The 12,230-nt window shown below is 57.2% G+C and overlaps 1 protein-coding gene across 1 annotated transcript; it reads right to left on the bottom strand.

The window, feature by feature from the left end:
* Positions 1-3,776: 3,776 nt before the first annotated feature.
* Positions 3,777-5,525, bottom strand: ART1 (ADP-ribosyltransferase 1; the record flags this gene model as incomplete). The annotated part of the gene is made up of 3 exons (XM_080338776.1): positions 5,450-5,525; positions 4,323-5,178; positions 3,777-3,859 (listed from the first exon to the last, which is right to left on the bottom strand). The coding sequence occupies exons 2-3, from the start codon at positions 5,107-5,109 to the stop codon at positions 3,777-3,779; spliced, it is 870 nt and encodes a 289-aa protein (XP_080194902.1). The 5' UTR covers positions 5,110-5,178; positions 5,450-5,525.
* Between the last annotated feature and the right edge of the window lie 6,705 nt (positions 5,526-12,230).

Raw genomic sequence — 12,230 nt, 5'->3', positions numbered from 1 at the left:
GGACACCATGGGCACCCAGGGCTCCCCCTGCCCCACATGGGTGCTCAGTCCCAGGGGGCCTTCACCCCCGTGACATGTCCCTGTGTCCCCCCCCACTGGCCCCGAAGTCCCCAGCTCGCTGCTGCTGCCACCAGCCCTGGGGACTGTCCCCAAGACCTGTGCCACCACCTGGCTCAGCGCCCCACACCATGGACACGGGGTGTATCCCTGGGGTGCCCACGGGTGGGTGGGACGTGGAGGCTGCTCCTGGAGTGGCTGTGGGACAACCAGCCACGGGGGACATGGGGACAGGGGACCCGAGGGAAGGTGGGACACAGCCCCGGGGACATGGGAAAGAGCGGGGGGGGGGGACACGGGGACACAGGGCACGTCCCCGGGGATCAAGGGACACGGGACCCACAGACACGCAGGGGCCGGGGCGGGGCCAGGGGGCGGGGCCCGGTGAGTCACGACGCTCCCGCCCCCTCGGGCCGCCCCATAAAGCGCCGCCGGCCCGAGTGTCGCCGCACCATGGCCGCACCGCGTCCCGCCCGTACGGCCACCCAGGGACCGGCGTGGGGGGACCCGGCTCTCCGGGGAGGGAGCGGGGGGGTCGGGGCAGCCTTGGGGGGCACCAGCTGGGACTTTTGGGGGACCCCGGGCAGGGGCTCGGGGGATGCTGGGGTGGGGATGCTGGGGAGGGGATGCTGGGGGGGACAGTCCTGGGTCCGGGGGTGCTGGGGGGCAGAACCATCCCAGGCTGGGAAGTGGAAAGTCCTGGACTTGGGGGTGCTGGGGGGTCAGGACCATCCCAAACTTGGGGGAAACTGGGGCGGGGAGGGTACAGTTCTGAATTCAGGGGGTGCTGAAGGGGACAGTCGCAGCTTTGGGGGATGTTGGGGAAATGGGACCATCCCCGGCTTGGGGGACGCTGGGAGGACGCTCAGGGGACAGTCCTGGGCTCGGGGGATGTTGAATGGGACAGTCCCAGGTTTGGGGGATGCTGGGGGGACAGGACCATCGCAGGCTGGGGGATGCTGGGGGTCCAGTCCCAGGCTTGGGAGGATGCTGGGGGGACAGTCCCTGGTTCAGGGAATGCTGGGGGGATGCGACAATTCCAGTGTCGGGAGAGCATCCTGCTGAGCCCCAGCGCTGCCCACAGGACACCCAGGAGCTGCTGCCCGAGTCCTCCTGCCCTTGCTCTGCTGGGCTCTGCTGTCCCCCCACATGGGTAAGTGGGGGCTGCTGGGGGCAGCGGGGCAGGACCAGCTCCCCATGATGAGCTGTGCCCCGTCACCTCTATGGGACCCTGCTCTGCTGCCCACCCCGGAGATGTGGGGTCTCAGGGGAGGGGGCAGCACTTGTCCCCCCCACCTCACCCCACTCTGCTCCTCCAGGTGCCATGGCCCTGCAGCCTCCCCACATCACCGTCCTGCGGCTGTCGGCAGAGCCCCCCCGCCTGGGTGAGTGACCCCAGGGCATCGCAAGGGTGGCCTGGGGATGTGGGGGGGCTGCAGTGGCACCCCCAGCCAGGGGGAGGCACGGGAAGGGGGCAGCACCTGCAGATGTACGGGGTGCATCTTTCACACACAAGCCAAGATTTTGGGGTGCAGGTGAGATGGGGGAACATCCCCTGGCCTGGAGATGGCACCGGGGACTCTGGAAGCCCCTGTGGATGTACGGGGTGCATCCTCCACCCACAAGCCAAGATTTTGGGGTGCTGGTGAGATGGGGGAACATCCCCTGGCCTGGAGGTGGCACCGGGGACCCTGGCAGCCCCCGAGACCCCTGGTCCCCTCGGCTCCAGGCGAGAAGGTGACGGTTTCGTGTGAGGCGGTGAGCGACCTCCCCGAGTTCACGCTGCTCTACTGGCTGGGGAACGGCTCCTTCGTGGAGAAGCTGCACCGGGACGGGGCCGTGAGCGAGGGGGCGGTGCTGTGAGTACCGGCTCGGGGGGCTCCAGGGGTGCGGGGCTGGCAGCCCCCGCCTGGGGCAGGGACCCCGGGTCCCCCTGCCCAGGGGTTGTGGTGGAGCTGGGGGTGGGCACTGACGGGTCCCCGCTGGGTCCGCAGGGAGGAGCCGCGGGGCTCGGGGGTGACCCTGCTCCGCGACCTGCGCTTCAGCTCCTTCAGCGCCCAGCACCTGCGCACCAACTACACCTGCGTGGTGCTCAGCCCCCTCGGCATGGACACCAAGGCGGTGCGGTGGGTGCCCCCGGCGCCGACCCCCAGCTCTGCCGCGAGCGGGGGACTGGGCTGAGACGGGGAAGCAACTCGTGACCCGTGCAAGTCCCGGCTCGCGTGGCCCTGCGCTGCCGCGTGGGGCCGTGACGCCTCTGTGGAGGCCTCGCCATGGCGTCCGTGTGGCCCCGCGTGTGCTGGCCCCGCTGTGCTTGGGGCTCCTGACGCCACAAGCTGAGCCGGGAGCGCTGCCCCGGTTGGCCCCAGGACCTGCCCACAGCCGGCTGTGGGACCCCAGGGTTTATTAAAGCACATGAAGGCTGCCCAGTGTCACCCGCCTGCTGGGGACGGAGCTGCCCCCGGATGCAGAGGGCACCCGTGTAGTGGGGAGGGAGGAGAGAGAGGAGGGGGCTCTGGTGCCCACGGAGGGCAGGATCCATCCCTGACCCCCTCCCTGCCTGCTGAGGGGCAGCAGAGCCACTGCAGCCCTGGTCCTGCCCGGGGACACCTGACCCATGGTTGCGCCCTGTCCTGGAGCGGGGTGAGGAGGAGCCCTGGGGTGCAGGGACCCCTGGAGAGCTGGGTCCATCTTGTCCTCTTCTGCAACCGAGGGAGCCAGGCCTGACCCCAGTGCAGTGCTGCTGACCCCCACGTGCTGCTCCATGGGGCAGCCCCCTACTTGGCTTGTCCTCGGGGTGCTTGACAACCAACAGTAGGAGGAGGGGTAATGGGTGCAAACTGGAACACAGGAGGTTCCACTTAAATTTGAGAAGAAACTTGTTCCCGGTGAGGGTGTCAGAGCCTGGCCCAGGCTGCCCAGGGGGTTGTGGAGTCTCCTTCTGTGCAGACATTCCAACCCGCCTGGACACCTTCCTGTGTAACCTCATCTGGGTGTTCCTGCTCCATGGGGGGATTGCACTGGATGAGCTTTCCAGGTCCCTTCAACCCCTGACATTCTGGGGTTCTGTGATTCTGCTGGGGGGGCTGTGACCCCCTTCCCAGGCCACAGGCAGCCATGGGACAGTCAGGGGAACAAATGGCAGGAGGAGAACCCCCCCAGACCCTTTAAGCAGGACCGGGGCAAGGGCATTGCTCTGCAAGATGCTTTGGATGTGGGAGGGCTGGCAATGTGCAGGGGGGCTGGAGGAGACCCCAGCCGCAGCCGTCCAGCCGAGGGAGCCATAGAAATCCCCAGAGACACCGCGCTCCCACAGCGACTCTTTATTCCTCTGGGAGCCAGGGAAAGGTGAGCGCTGGACAGGGACACCCCGAAAAGCAGCCCTGCTGTATCCCCCCGGTCCCCATCAGCCCCCAGCCCTGGGATGGCCCCTCACAGACGCCCCACTCATCTGCATCCCAAAGCTCCCATCTTGGTGCTGCCAAACACCTCATCCAGTCCCTGCCCGTGTCCCGGGGCAGCCGGCGCGTCCCGGGGCTGGTGGCACCGTGGCAGGGCTGAGCTGGGCCCGGGCGGCCACCGCGCTGGACCCGCAGAGGGGCTGTTCCTGTGTCCCCAGCCCCCCCTGCTGTCCCGTCCTGTCTCACTGTGTCCGTGAAGCTGGTGGCTCCCGACTCCTTGTCCTCGCCGTGGGGCGGTGGCAGCGCTGGCATCGCCGCTCAGGGACCCCCAGCAGCCGCCAGGGCCATGGCTGCCAGGAGGAGCCCCCAGAGATGCGGGGCGTCCCTGGGGATGCTCCAGCCTGGGGGTGCAAGAGAGGGGGAGTCAGGGGCAGCCGGGAGGGTGGGGAACAGGGGACCTGATTGGTGTCACCCTCCCCACCTGCAGTGGGGGCTCTCGGCTCACCTGCGCTGAAGACGCACGGCCGGCTCCGGCACCTCTTCTCTGCCAAGGAAACCAGCTCTGTATGCACGGCTGCTGCACCGTGCGGCTCCTCACCCCAAGCAGCTGCGTGTACTGCGCCAGGCAGCGCGGTGCCATATTGTGCCATGCCACGCCTCACCATACTGTGCCATGCCGTGCTGTGCCGTGCTTTGCTGCCAAAGCTCCCCATTGCAAGCATGCACACCCGAGGCCAAGATCACCCCCATTGCCCTCCCCACCATCGCTCTTTCCCGGCAGAGCTGGTAGGATGAAGCCTCCCCCCCGCCTCCCCATCCTCTGCACCCCGGTGGCAGCGAGGGACCGTCCCGCGGGGACGTCACCTTTCACGAACTCGCAGTTGTAGGTGCTGTTTGCAGCCTGGGAGCGGAGCTGGATGAGGGCTCTGCTCCCGTTGCGGGTGACGCTGGTGACCTCAAAGCTCTCGAAGGGCGGGATGAGGACCTCCTCCTCCTCGGGGAAGGAGGAGAAGTCCCTGATGGGGACGCCATAGCAGGTCTCCATGGAGAAGAAGGTGTCCTGGCCGAAGTTCTGGGTGCTCTCATACCTGAGGGAGGCGGAGGTGAAGTGGCCGAAGCGGACGGACTGCCAGCTGCGGGCGGTGAAGCGGATGCCCTGGACACCTCGGTAGACGCGGTGGCATTGGTGGTGCCGGGTGTCCCGCAGGGAGCGCAGGGCCTCGGTCAGCAGGAAATGCAGCACCTTGAAGTGGAAGTTGCGCAGGTATTCCCCGCGGGAGCGCCCGGCCTCGCGCACGGCCACGTTGAACGCCCGGTACAGGGGGCCCTGCTGGGTGTATGCCAGGAAGGCGATGGCGTGCTCCGGCCGCAGCGTCCGCATCTGGGGGATGCGGCCCCGCCGGTTCCGCCATTCGGTGGCAGCGATGGTCCAGGCATTGGCGTAGACGCTGTTGTTGGTGAACTCGGTGCGGTTGAGCTCCTCCAGCTCCTCCTGCATCATGCGGCCGCAGCCCTGGTACTGGTCATCGAATGAGTTGGGGGCCATATCCAGTGCCACCTCCTTGATGGCGCCGAGGTCTCGCCGGTGCAGGGGGCTGCTGGCAGTCAATGTCCCGGCCAGCAGCGCCAAGCCCAGCACCAGATACTCCATGGTGAGCAGAGCCACCACACGGGACGTCACCAGCTGCCACAGGGAAGCTACCGGTTCCTCCACGAGCGGCTGGGGAGGTGGGGGATTGAGAGCAGGGTCGGTTCAGGGAGGGCGGTGGGGCCGGGGGGGTTCGAAAAGCAGCACCCTGGGCTCAGGGAACACACACGGAGTTTCATCCCCAGCACAGCTCCCAGTGCCGGCCAAGACCCCCAACCTCGTTCGTTACTTGCATTAAACCCTGACAACACGCAAGTGTCCCTGGCCCCGGCATCCCGCAGGTCTGTGGTGCCCTCCCACCCACGGAATGAACCCCCCCAGGAGCCCCAGCAGGAAGCGTTACCTGTGCCCTGCGGTGGGTGTGGGGTCGGGGTGCTGCTCCCCAATCCCTCGGCACCCAGCCCCTCGGCACCCACCGGCTGCTGGCAGGAGAGGCGAGAAGCGGCTGCTCTTTCTTTTTATAGCAGCCTCGGCCGGGATCACTCGGGCCCAGATCCAGCCCCCACCTCCATCCTCATGGTTATTTTTACTGTCCCCCGCCCGGAGCACCCAGAGCAGCCGCTACCCCCTCTTATCTTGCAGCGCAGTGCGGGGGGCATTGGGTACCACTGAAAATGATTCCAAGCAAATGATAAGCTTAAAGCAACTTTAATTTGCAATGGAAACTGAAACCAAGCGACAGACCAAAACCAAAGGGCAGAAACCCCTGGAAGTGGAGGTAGTTTGTGTAATCCAAGATTAGTCGGCACTCCGAGGACATATTTAAGAAAGTGCTGGTTCGATGTACCAGTTGAGGATGTTGTTATGATATGATGGCACAGGAATGATGATCCACATGCACATGCTCTAAAGAGAAGCTTCTCTCCCTCAAGGGTGCCGTGCTGGGTCAGTCGGGACAGGGTTAATTCCCACCGGAAGCTGGGGGAACAACACAGCCAGGACAGATGACCCAAAACTACCCAAAGGGACATTCAACACCATATAGCATCATTCTCAGTTTAGAGTTGGGGGGTGGCTGGGGGGGTTGAACTTGCTCACTTGCTGCTGGGGAGTCGTGGTGGGACTGGGCGCTCTTTAGTTTTCTGGGGCCGTGCAGTTCAGTGCTATTGTCTTTCAAGCATGAGCTGCTTTCTGGGACAGGACAGGGAGGTATTTTTGGCACAAACCAGCAAAGTTTGCCTTTTGTTTCACGTTTCTCCTCCTCATCCCATCAGAGATGGGAGAGGAATGAGTGAGCAGCACATGGTTGCAGTTGCCAGCTGGGGACGGGCTGGGGTTAGAGCACCACAGTCCTTTTTGGTGCCCAACATGGGGCAGGAAGGGTTGGGATAAGGACAGATCTGTCCGGAGTGTGCTAAAATACACACTTACTATATTAGTTAAGTTGTTGCTGGTCACAGTGTTGCTCTGTTTGCTCACATGGCTGGGTTAGGTGAATTTTTACATGCCCTGTGTACTCCCTGCCGTGCTGTTTATCACCTCTGGGAAAAGGATTACGTTTGTCATATTGTTGTCATTACCACTTAAAAGAATGAATCCTGTCTGCAATGGCTAATCCAATGACACGTAAATCCTGCCAGGTTTAGGTGAGTCTGACAAAGAGGGACTTGCAAAACGCTTCAGCAGGAACTACAGACACTACAGACCTTGCAGCTTTAGACATTTGGAAGCCAACACAATTAGTTGAATCTTGCTTCAACACATATCTCAAGACTGTTGAATAAAGTGTCTTTTAGCTGAATATTACTCATTATATGCTAAAAGGATCATGCAATGCAATATGGAAATATGTATCCAATTGGCTCCTTAGGACTACCCTGAGGAGTAACGAGATTTTGTGTAGAACGGCTGTTACTTTTCTTGCTGGTACGTTGGCTTTGTTCCAGCACCCAGACTTGCACCACTCAGTAATAAAAAACATCTCGTCTCTGTGTGCTAAATTGGGCTCTTTTGTATGCACAGCAGGTAAAGAACCCGGTTTTAGGACAACGGTTGTGGCGACCCAGATGGGACACTGCTTTGCATATTTGAACTTGGCATTTGGCCATATTTGAGCGCAATATTTGTTTTGCATAGATGATCTCAGTGTTTATTTTGCATATTTGAGCTCAGTGTTTGGTTTGCATATTTGAGCTCAGTGTTTGGTTTGCATGTTTGAATTTGGTTGCATGCACTTGGTATTCTGAATAAGTCTCCATGTAAGTCAGCTCCATTGAGGACCATGTTCGGAGAGACCCGCTACACGTAGACGCGAAGGAATTGATGAACTTGAGCTGAGTGTATACAGGCTTGGTATTTCTTTGCGTATTTGTATTAGGTACCAAAAGAAATTAATTTGGGGAGATAATTATAAAATGGGAATCGATTCCTCTACTGAAATAGCATCTCGCTCCCCCTTAGGATGCATCCTTACGCATCAGAGTAAATTTGTGGGGAGATCCTCCTCTGATAAAAGAAAGTTTGAAATGATATCGTACTCGATTGTGGTCTTTGTAAAAATTGGATAATGAGGAAAAATGGCCTTGTCCCCGAGGCACCCCGAGGTTAGTTTAAGGGACAAGAGGGTCCAAAACAACTTTTATTAAACTGGTGAGAAACAGGGTTGTAGCACTCCAAAAGTGACTTAAATACGGGTTCGGATATCAGTTGAGGAAAATTATTAAGGGGCAGCAACTAATACAACAGGAGGTCCACAGTTTCCATACACATGGCTTCACCAAAACAATGTCGGAGCCACCCCTGAGTCTGGGAAGAGTCCACACTTGTCTGAACATGGTGTGGGATTATTTTAAACGGATACACGTACTCATATTGAGCATGGGAAGTGTGCACTGGCAGTTGTGCGAGGGTAATTTATAGTACACTCGCAAACCTGCGAGGAGAAATACACGTGCAAACGTGCACGGAATATTACACGTGCTTATGTGGAAGCACGGGAGGAAAATTATGCGAGGATTAATTTTACACGTGCTTGTATTGAGCATGGGAAGTACGCGTGCAAATGTGCACAGGAAGCATAAATAAACGTGGGAATGCACACAGAAAGTAGATACACTCACAATCCTGCGGGGGTTAGTTTTACTCACACATGTGACAGCAAGGCAAGTGGAGTCTCTGTCCCGGGGGGGCTCTCAGTGGCAGCATCTCGCTCATTGTTATAGACAATCACAATAAATAGCATGCACTCGTCAGAATAAATTGCTTAGAATTTATTGCAGCAAGCTGCAAGCAGGTGTGAAAAATGCAGCTGTGATTCGTGCTAAGATGTTTAATGTTTACAGGTATAACCAAATGAGGCATGGACTCTGAACTTGGAAAACGGAAAGGTGGTTCAGTTCTATGTAAAAAGTTACGAAACTTGTTTAGGAAGTTATACTGATAGAGGGAACTAACATTTTAAGGGTTAAACAACTATATAGTAAGGGCCTACTAACAAGCTAACATTTTAAACCACACTATTAATATCTAGTTTAGAGCTGTATGTAACTAATTGTGCTAAAAAAAGCAGAACTTCATTAAATGCCGAGATAAGAAGTTTTATAGCACCAGCTGCAACCTTGAGGAGACAAGATAGCCAAGATTTACAGCAAAAAGGGGACGCCAGTCTGGTTCCAGTCGGTTTGGTAGCTTGGGTTCCAGCCAGTTCATCATAATGAGCCAAAGGTAAAAAGTTCACTGTGACGAAGCTGAAGGAGCTTCATCCAAAGACCCCTAAAGACCCCTCCTCAAAACCACCAAGTGACACTGTGCAGGCGCAACAGGGGAGGGTCAAGGAGGGGAATATGTAAATGGTATCTGAGACTCATTTTAATAAAAAGCGGGAAAGGTCATGAATATGTATAGGCATTCCTGGGGTCATTATGAATATGTAATACCACACGGTATTTAAGCACACTTCTTATTGTTAAAAGTGTGCGTGTTGGGCGGAATGAATCCCCCACGCACCCAGAGCTGTTTTGCTTATGCTCTAATGAACATGTTATTACGGAACACAAGGAAATGGATTAAATGTTGTTTATCCATAGAAAAAGCGTAAGTTATTTATTTCACAGGTAAAACAGCACTGGGCGGCCGGGGAGTCTGCGTGCTTTCCAGTAGCAGCAAACTTGGTTAAATGTGGTAAAGGATTACATATTCATGGTTATTCCAGGAACGCCTATACATATTCATAACATTTTCCTCGAAAAGGCCATTCTTATTAAAATGAGTTCCAAGGAATTATATCTATAGTCTTCACCTTTGGCTCTTTCCTGTTGCGCCTGCGCAGTGTCTCCGGGTGGTCACGGGCGGGGGTCTTTTGGATGAAGGCTGCAGTCCATCTTGTCGTGCACGTCTTATCTTTGGCCTAACACACTGGGTTTGGCCAAGGCTCCAACAGCTTGAGCTGGTTTTCCTCCCGCTTTGTGCTGAAGACTCCCGTCATCTCGTTCACACAAGGATGCAACTGGGCCCTCATCTCTGTCAGTCTCTTACTGAATGTTCTGCAGGGTACACTAAATTAGGCTTTTACGGGTATCTGTGGAACAAGTTGTTTACAAAGACTACACACAGGTTGCATTGTTTAGTAGCAGCATGTACTAATATCATGTTATATGCTCGGCTTTCACGGCCACTGATAACATATCCATTTAGACCGGTTTGATTAACAAATATATCATTAAGTCTATTACACTCGTGCTCCAAGAGACCCGCGACAAGAGGGCAGAGTCTCGGTGAGAATCCCATTATTTTATAGGCTGATCAGATGTGACTGTAGGCATTCCAGAAGCTTCTCTGCACCCCCACACTGGCTGTGGGTGCCCCTGAAGCCTTCAAATATCCCTCACACTGGTCGCGGGCACCCAGCGGCTCCCTGGCACCTTAACACTCCCTTCTTTCTCTTAACGGCCCTGGCCAGGAGCTCTGGGGCCAAACAAAAGAAGCTGTTGGCCTCAAACAGCAGAGAGAGAGGGAGATGTGTCTACTCCTTCCATATCGAAGGAGGGAGGAGGAGATGGGGTTTGCATGCTGCCACAGGTCTGAATATGGGATTCTAAGTTATAGTACTATATTGCAATTAATGTTGTTCTGCAGAAGTTTGGGAAAATGAGATGAAGTAGAGTAGTGTACATTAAATTGTTCTTATCGTTACGCAATAATTTTGAGACCAGAAAATAATGTAAGTTGCTAGGCTCTGAATCACCTGGAATTTATGCCTTAGCTGGAGATATGAGAAAGAAAACTAAATACCATGATGGATGTGAAGTGGGCAGAGGCTGTATTTAAAAGCTGCTAGAATATGGACTGATTTGAATGCAGGAAATGCAGAAAATAATAGGCTGATGTTTAATGTGTTGTTCATTGACCCCCATAAGAAACTGAAAAAAAGTAGGTGGGACTGAAGGAATGGCTGTTGCTCAGTTAATGGGAATTGTATAGGGACTGAAAGCCCAGGCCTGTGCTGTAAAGCCTGGATTTAAACTTCAGGCCTGTGTTGTGCTGCACAAGCTCTTTGGCTGCAGGATAAACTCAGCAGCTCGTTGTACCCAGACAGCCAGCAACAGGCGTACATGGTCAGGACCATCCACTGTAGTACAGCTGAGCCAGGGATTACAAAGTTTTCTGGTACCAGGACTAATGGCTTTGGAAAAGCCCATGTTAAAGAAAATCTAACTTGGCAAGTAGACGCCATGTCCAGAGGCACTAAAAAAGGATTTCAGATTATTAATCAACAGGTGCAAGCCAATTATAAAATGACTGTGTTTGGAGAGTTTTCTGGCCTCCTGGTTGGGTGGCAGCCCGGGTGCCCCCCCGAGCCGAGCGGGGCGGAGCGGCAGGACTACACGTCCCGTGCTGCAGCGGCGGCGGGCGGCCCTCCCGGGCTGACGCTGCCGGCGGCTCCCGGCGCCGCCTTTGTCCGTGCAGGGACAGGCACCTCGTGTGGAATCCGGAGCATCCCACCTCCCTCTTCCCGGATCGATACCTGCACGGGCCTCCATCTCCGCGCCGAGAGCAGCGACGCGCCGGGCTCCAGGCTGCTGCGGCAAGGTGGGGGTCAGGCACGGCCCCGGCTCTGGGGACACCGCGGGCTGGGATTGCCATGGTTGGTGCTGTGGTGCAGCAGCAGCAAAAGACCCGTGGGAGCAGCCGATCTGGAGCTCCAGTTGGTGTGGGACACGGTGGGAGAGAAGTGTTTTGAGAGCCGGTGCGGTGCAGGGTGCTCCCGTTCCTGCCCGCTGAGCCGCACCACGGGCAGGGGCAGGCAGGAGCGTGCCTGCTGCCAGGCCTCGGGCCAGCCCTTGTGTCACGGTGCTGTGCCCGGTCCTGGGAGATGATCTGGCATGTGGGATGGGTGTGGGAGAGGGCACAGTCCCTGCTGCTGTAGTGTGGGTTCCTAATCGGGCATGCACAGGGCAAATAGGCAGCTAAGTCTGCCAGCCCTGCTCCTCTTCCAGCACAGCTGGTGGGGTGTCCCCCTGACCAAGGACATACTGAGTGAGCCCCCCGGTGACTCCTCTGTGCCACATGGCTGTGCCAAGACTGACCCTCTGTCCTATCCCTTCCCTTTCTTGGCATGCTCCAAACTATCTGGGCACTGCCCTCAGGACGCCAGAGCTGCCGGTACCAGTGGGGCCCAGCCTGGCAGCAGCAGGATTTTGGCAGAGGTGTTTAGCAACCATGCGGTGGGGTGTGCTGAGCCGGGTGTGCTTCTTGCTGCAGATGTCGGTGACATTTGAGGACGTGGCACTCTACTTCTCCCCCGAGGAGTGGGCAAAGCTGTCGGGCTGTCAGCGGCAGCTCTACCGGGAGGTGATGCTGGAGAACTATGAGATGGTTGCCTTGCTGGGTGAGGACTCTCTCTGGTGATGTTGGGCTGGGATTGTGTCAGAATTCACCTCTTTGACTGAGCTGGAGCCCCTGAACGTGCTGCACAAGCGCTGATGTGCTGGTTGCAATTGCAGGTCTTACTCTGCCTGGCAGCCTGCTGTGGAGAGCAGTCCTGGGAGAGGGAATGGGATGGGGTGGGATGGGATGGGATGGGATGGGATGGGATGGGATGGGGTGGGATGGGATGGGATGGGATGGGATGGGACAGCTATTTCAGTTGGAGGAATCCTTCAATATCCATCTAGTCAATCAGCCCA

The sequence above is a fragment of the Nesoenas mayeri genome (genome assembly GCF_963082525.1).
Source record: "Nesoenas mayeri genome assembly, chromosome: 1".
Classification (NCBI taxonomy): Eukaryota; Metazoa; Chordata; class Aves; order Columbiformes; family Columbidae; genus Nesoenas; species Nesoenas mayeri.
This window is presented reverse-complemented; position numbering and strand designations above follow the sequence as displayed.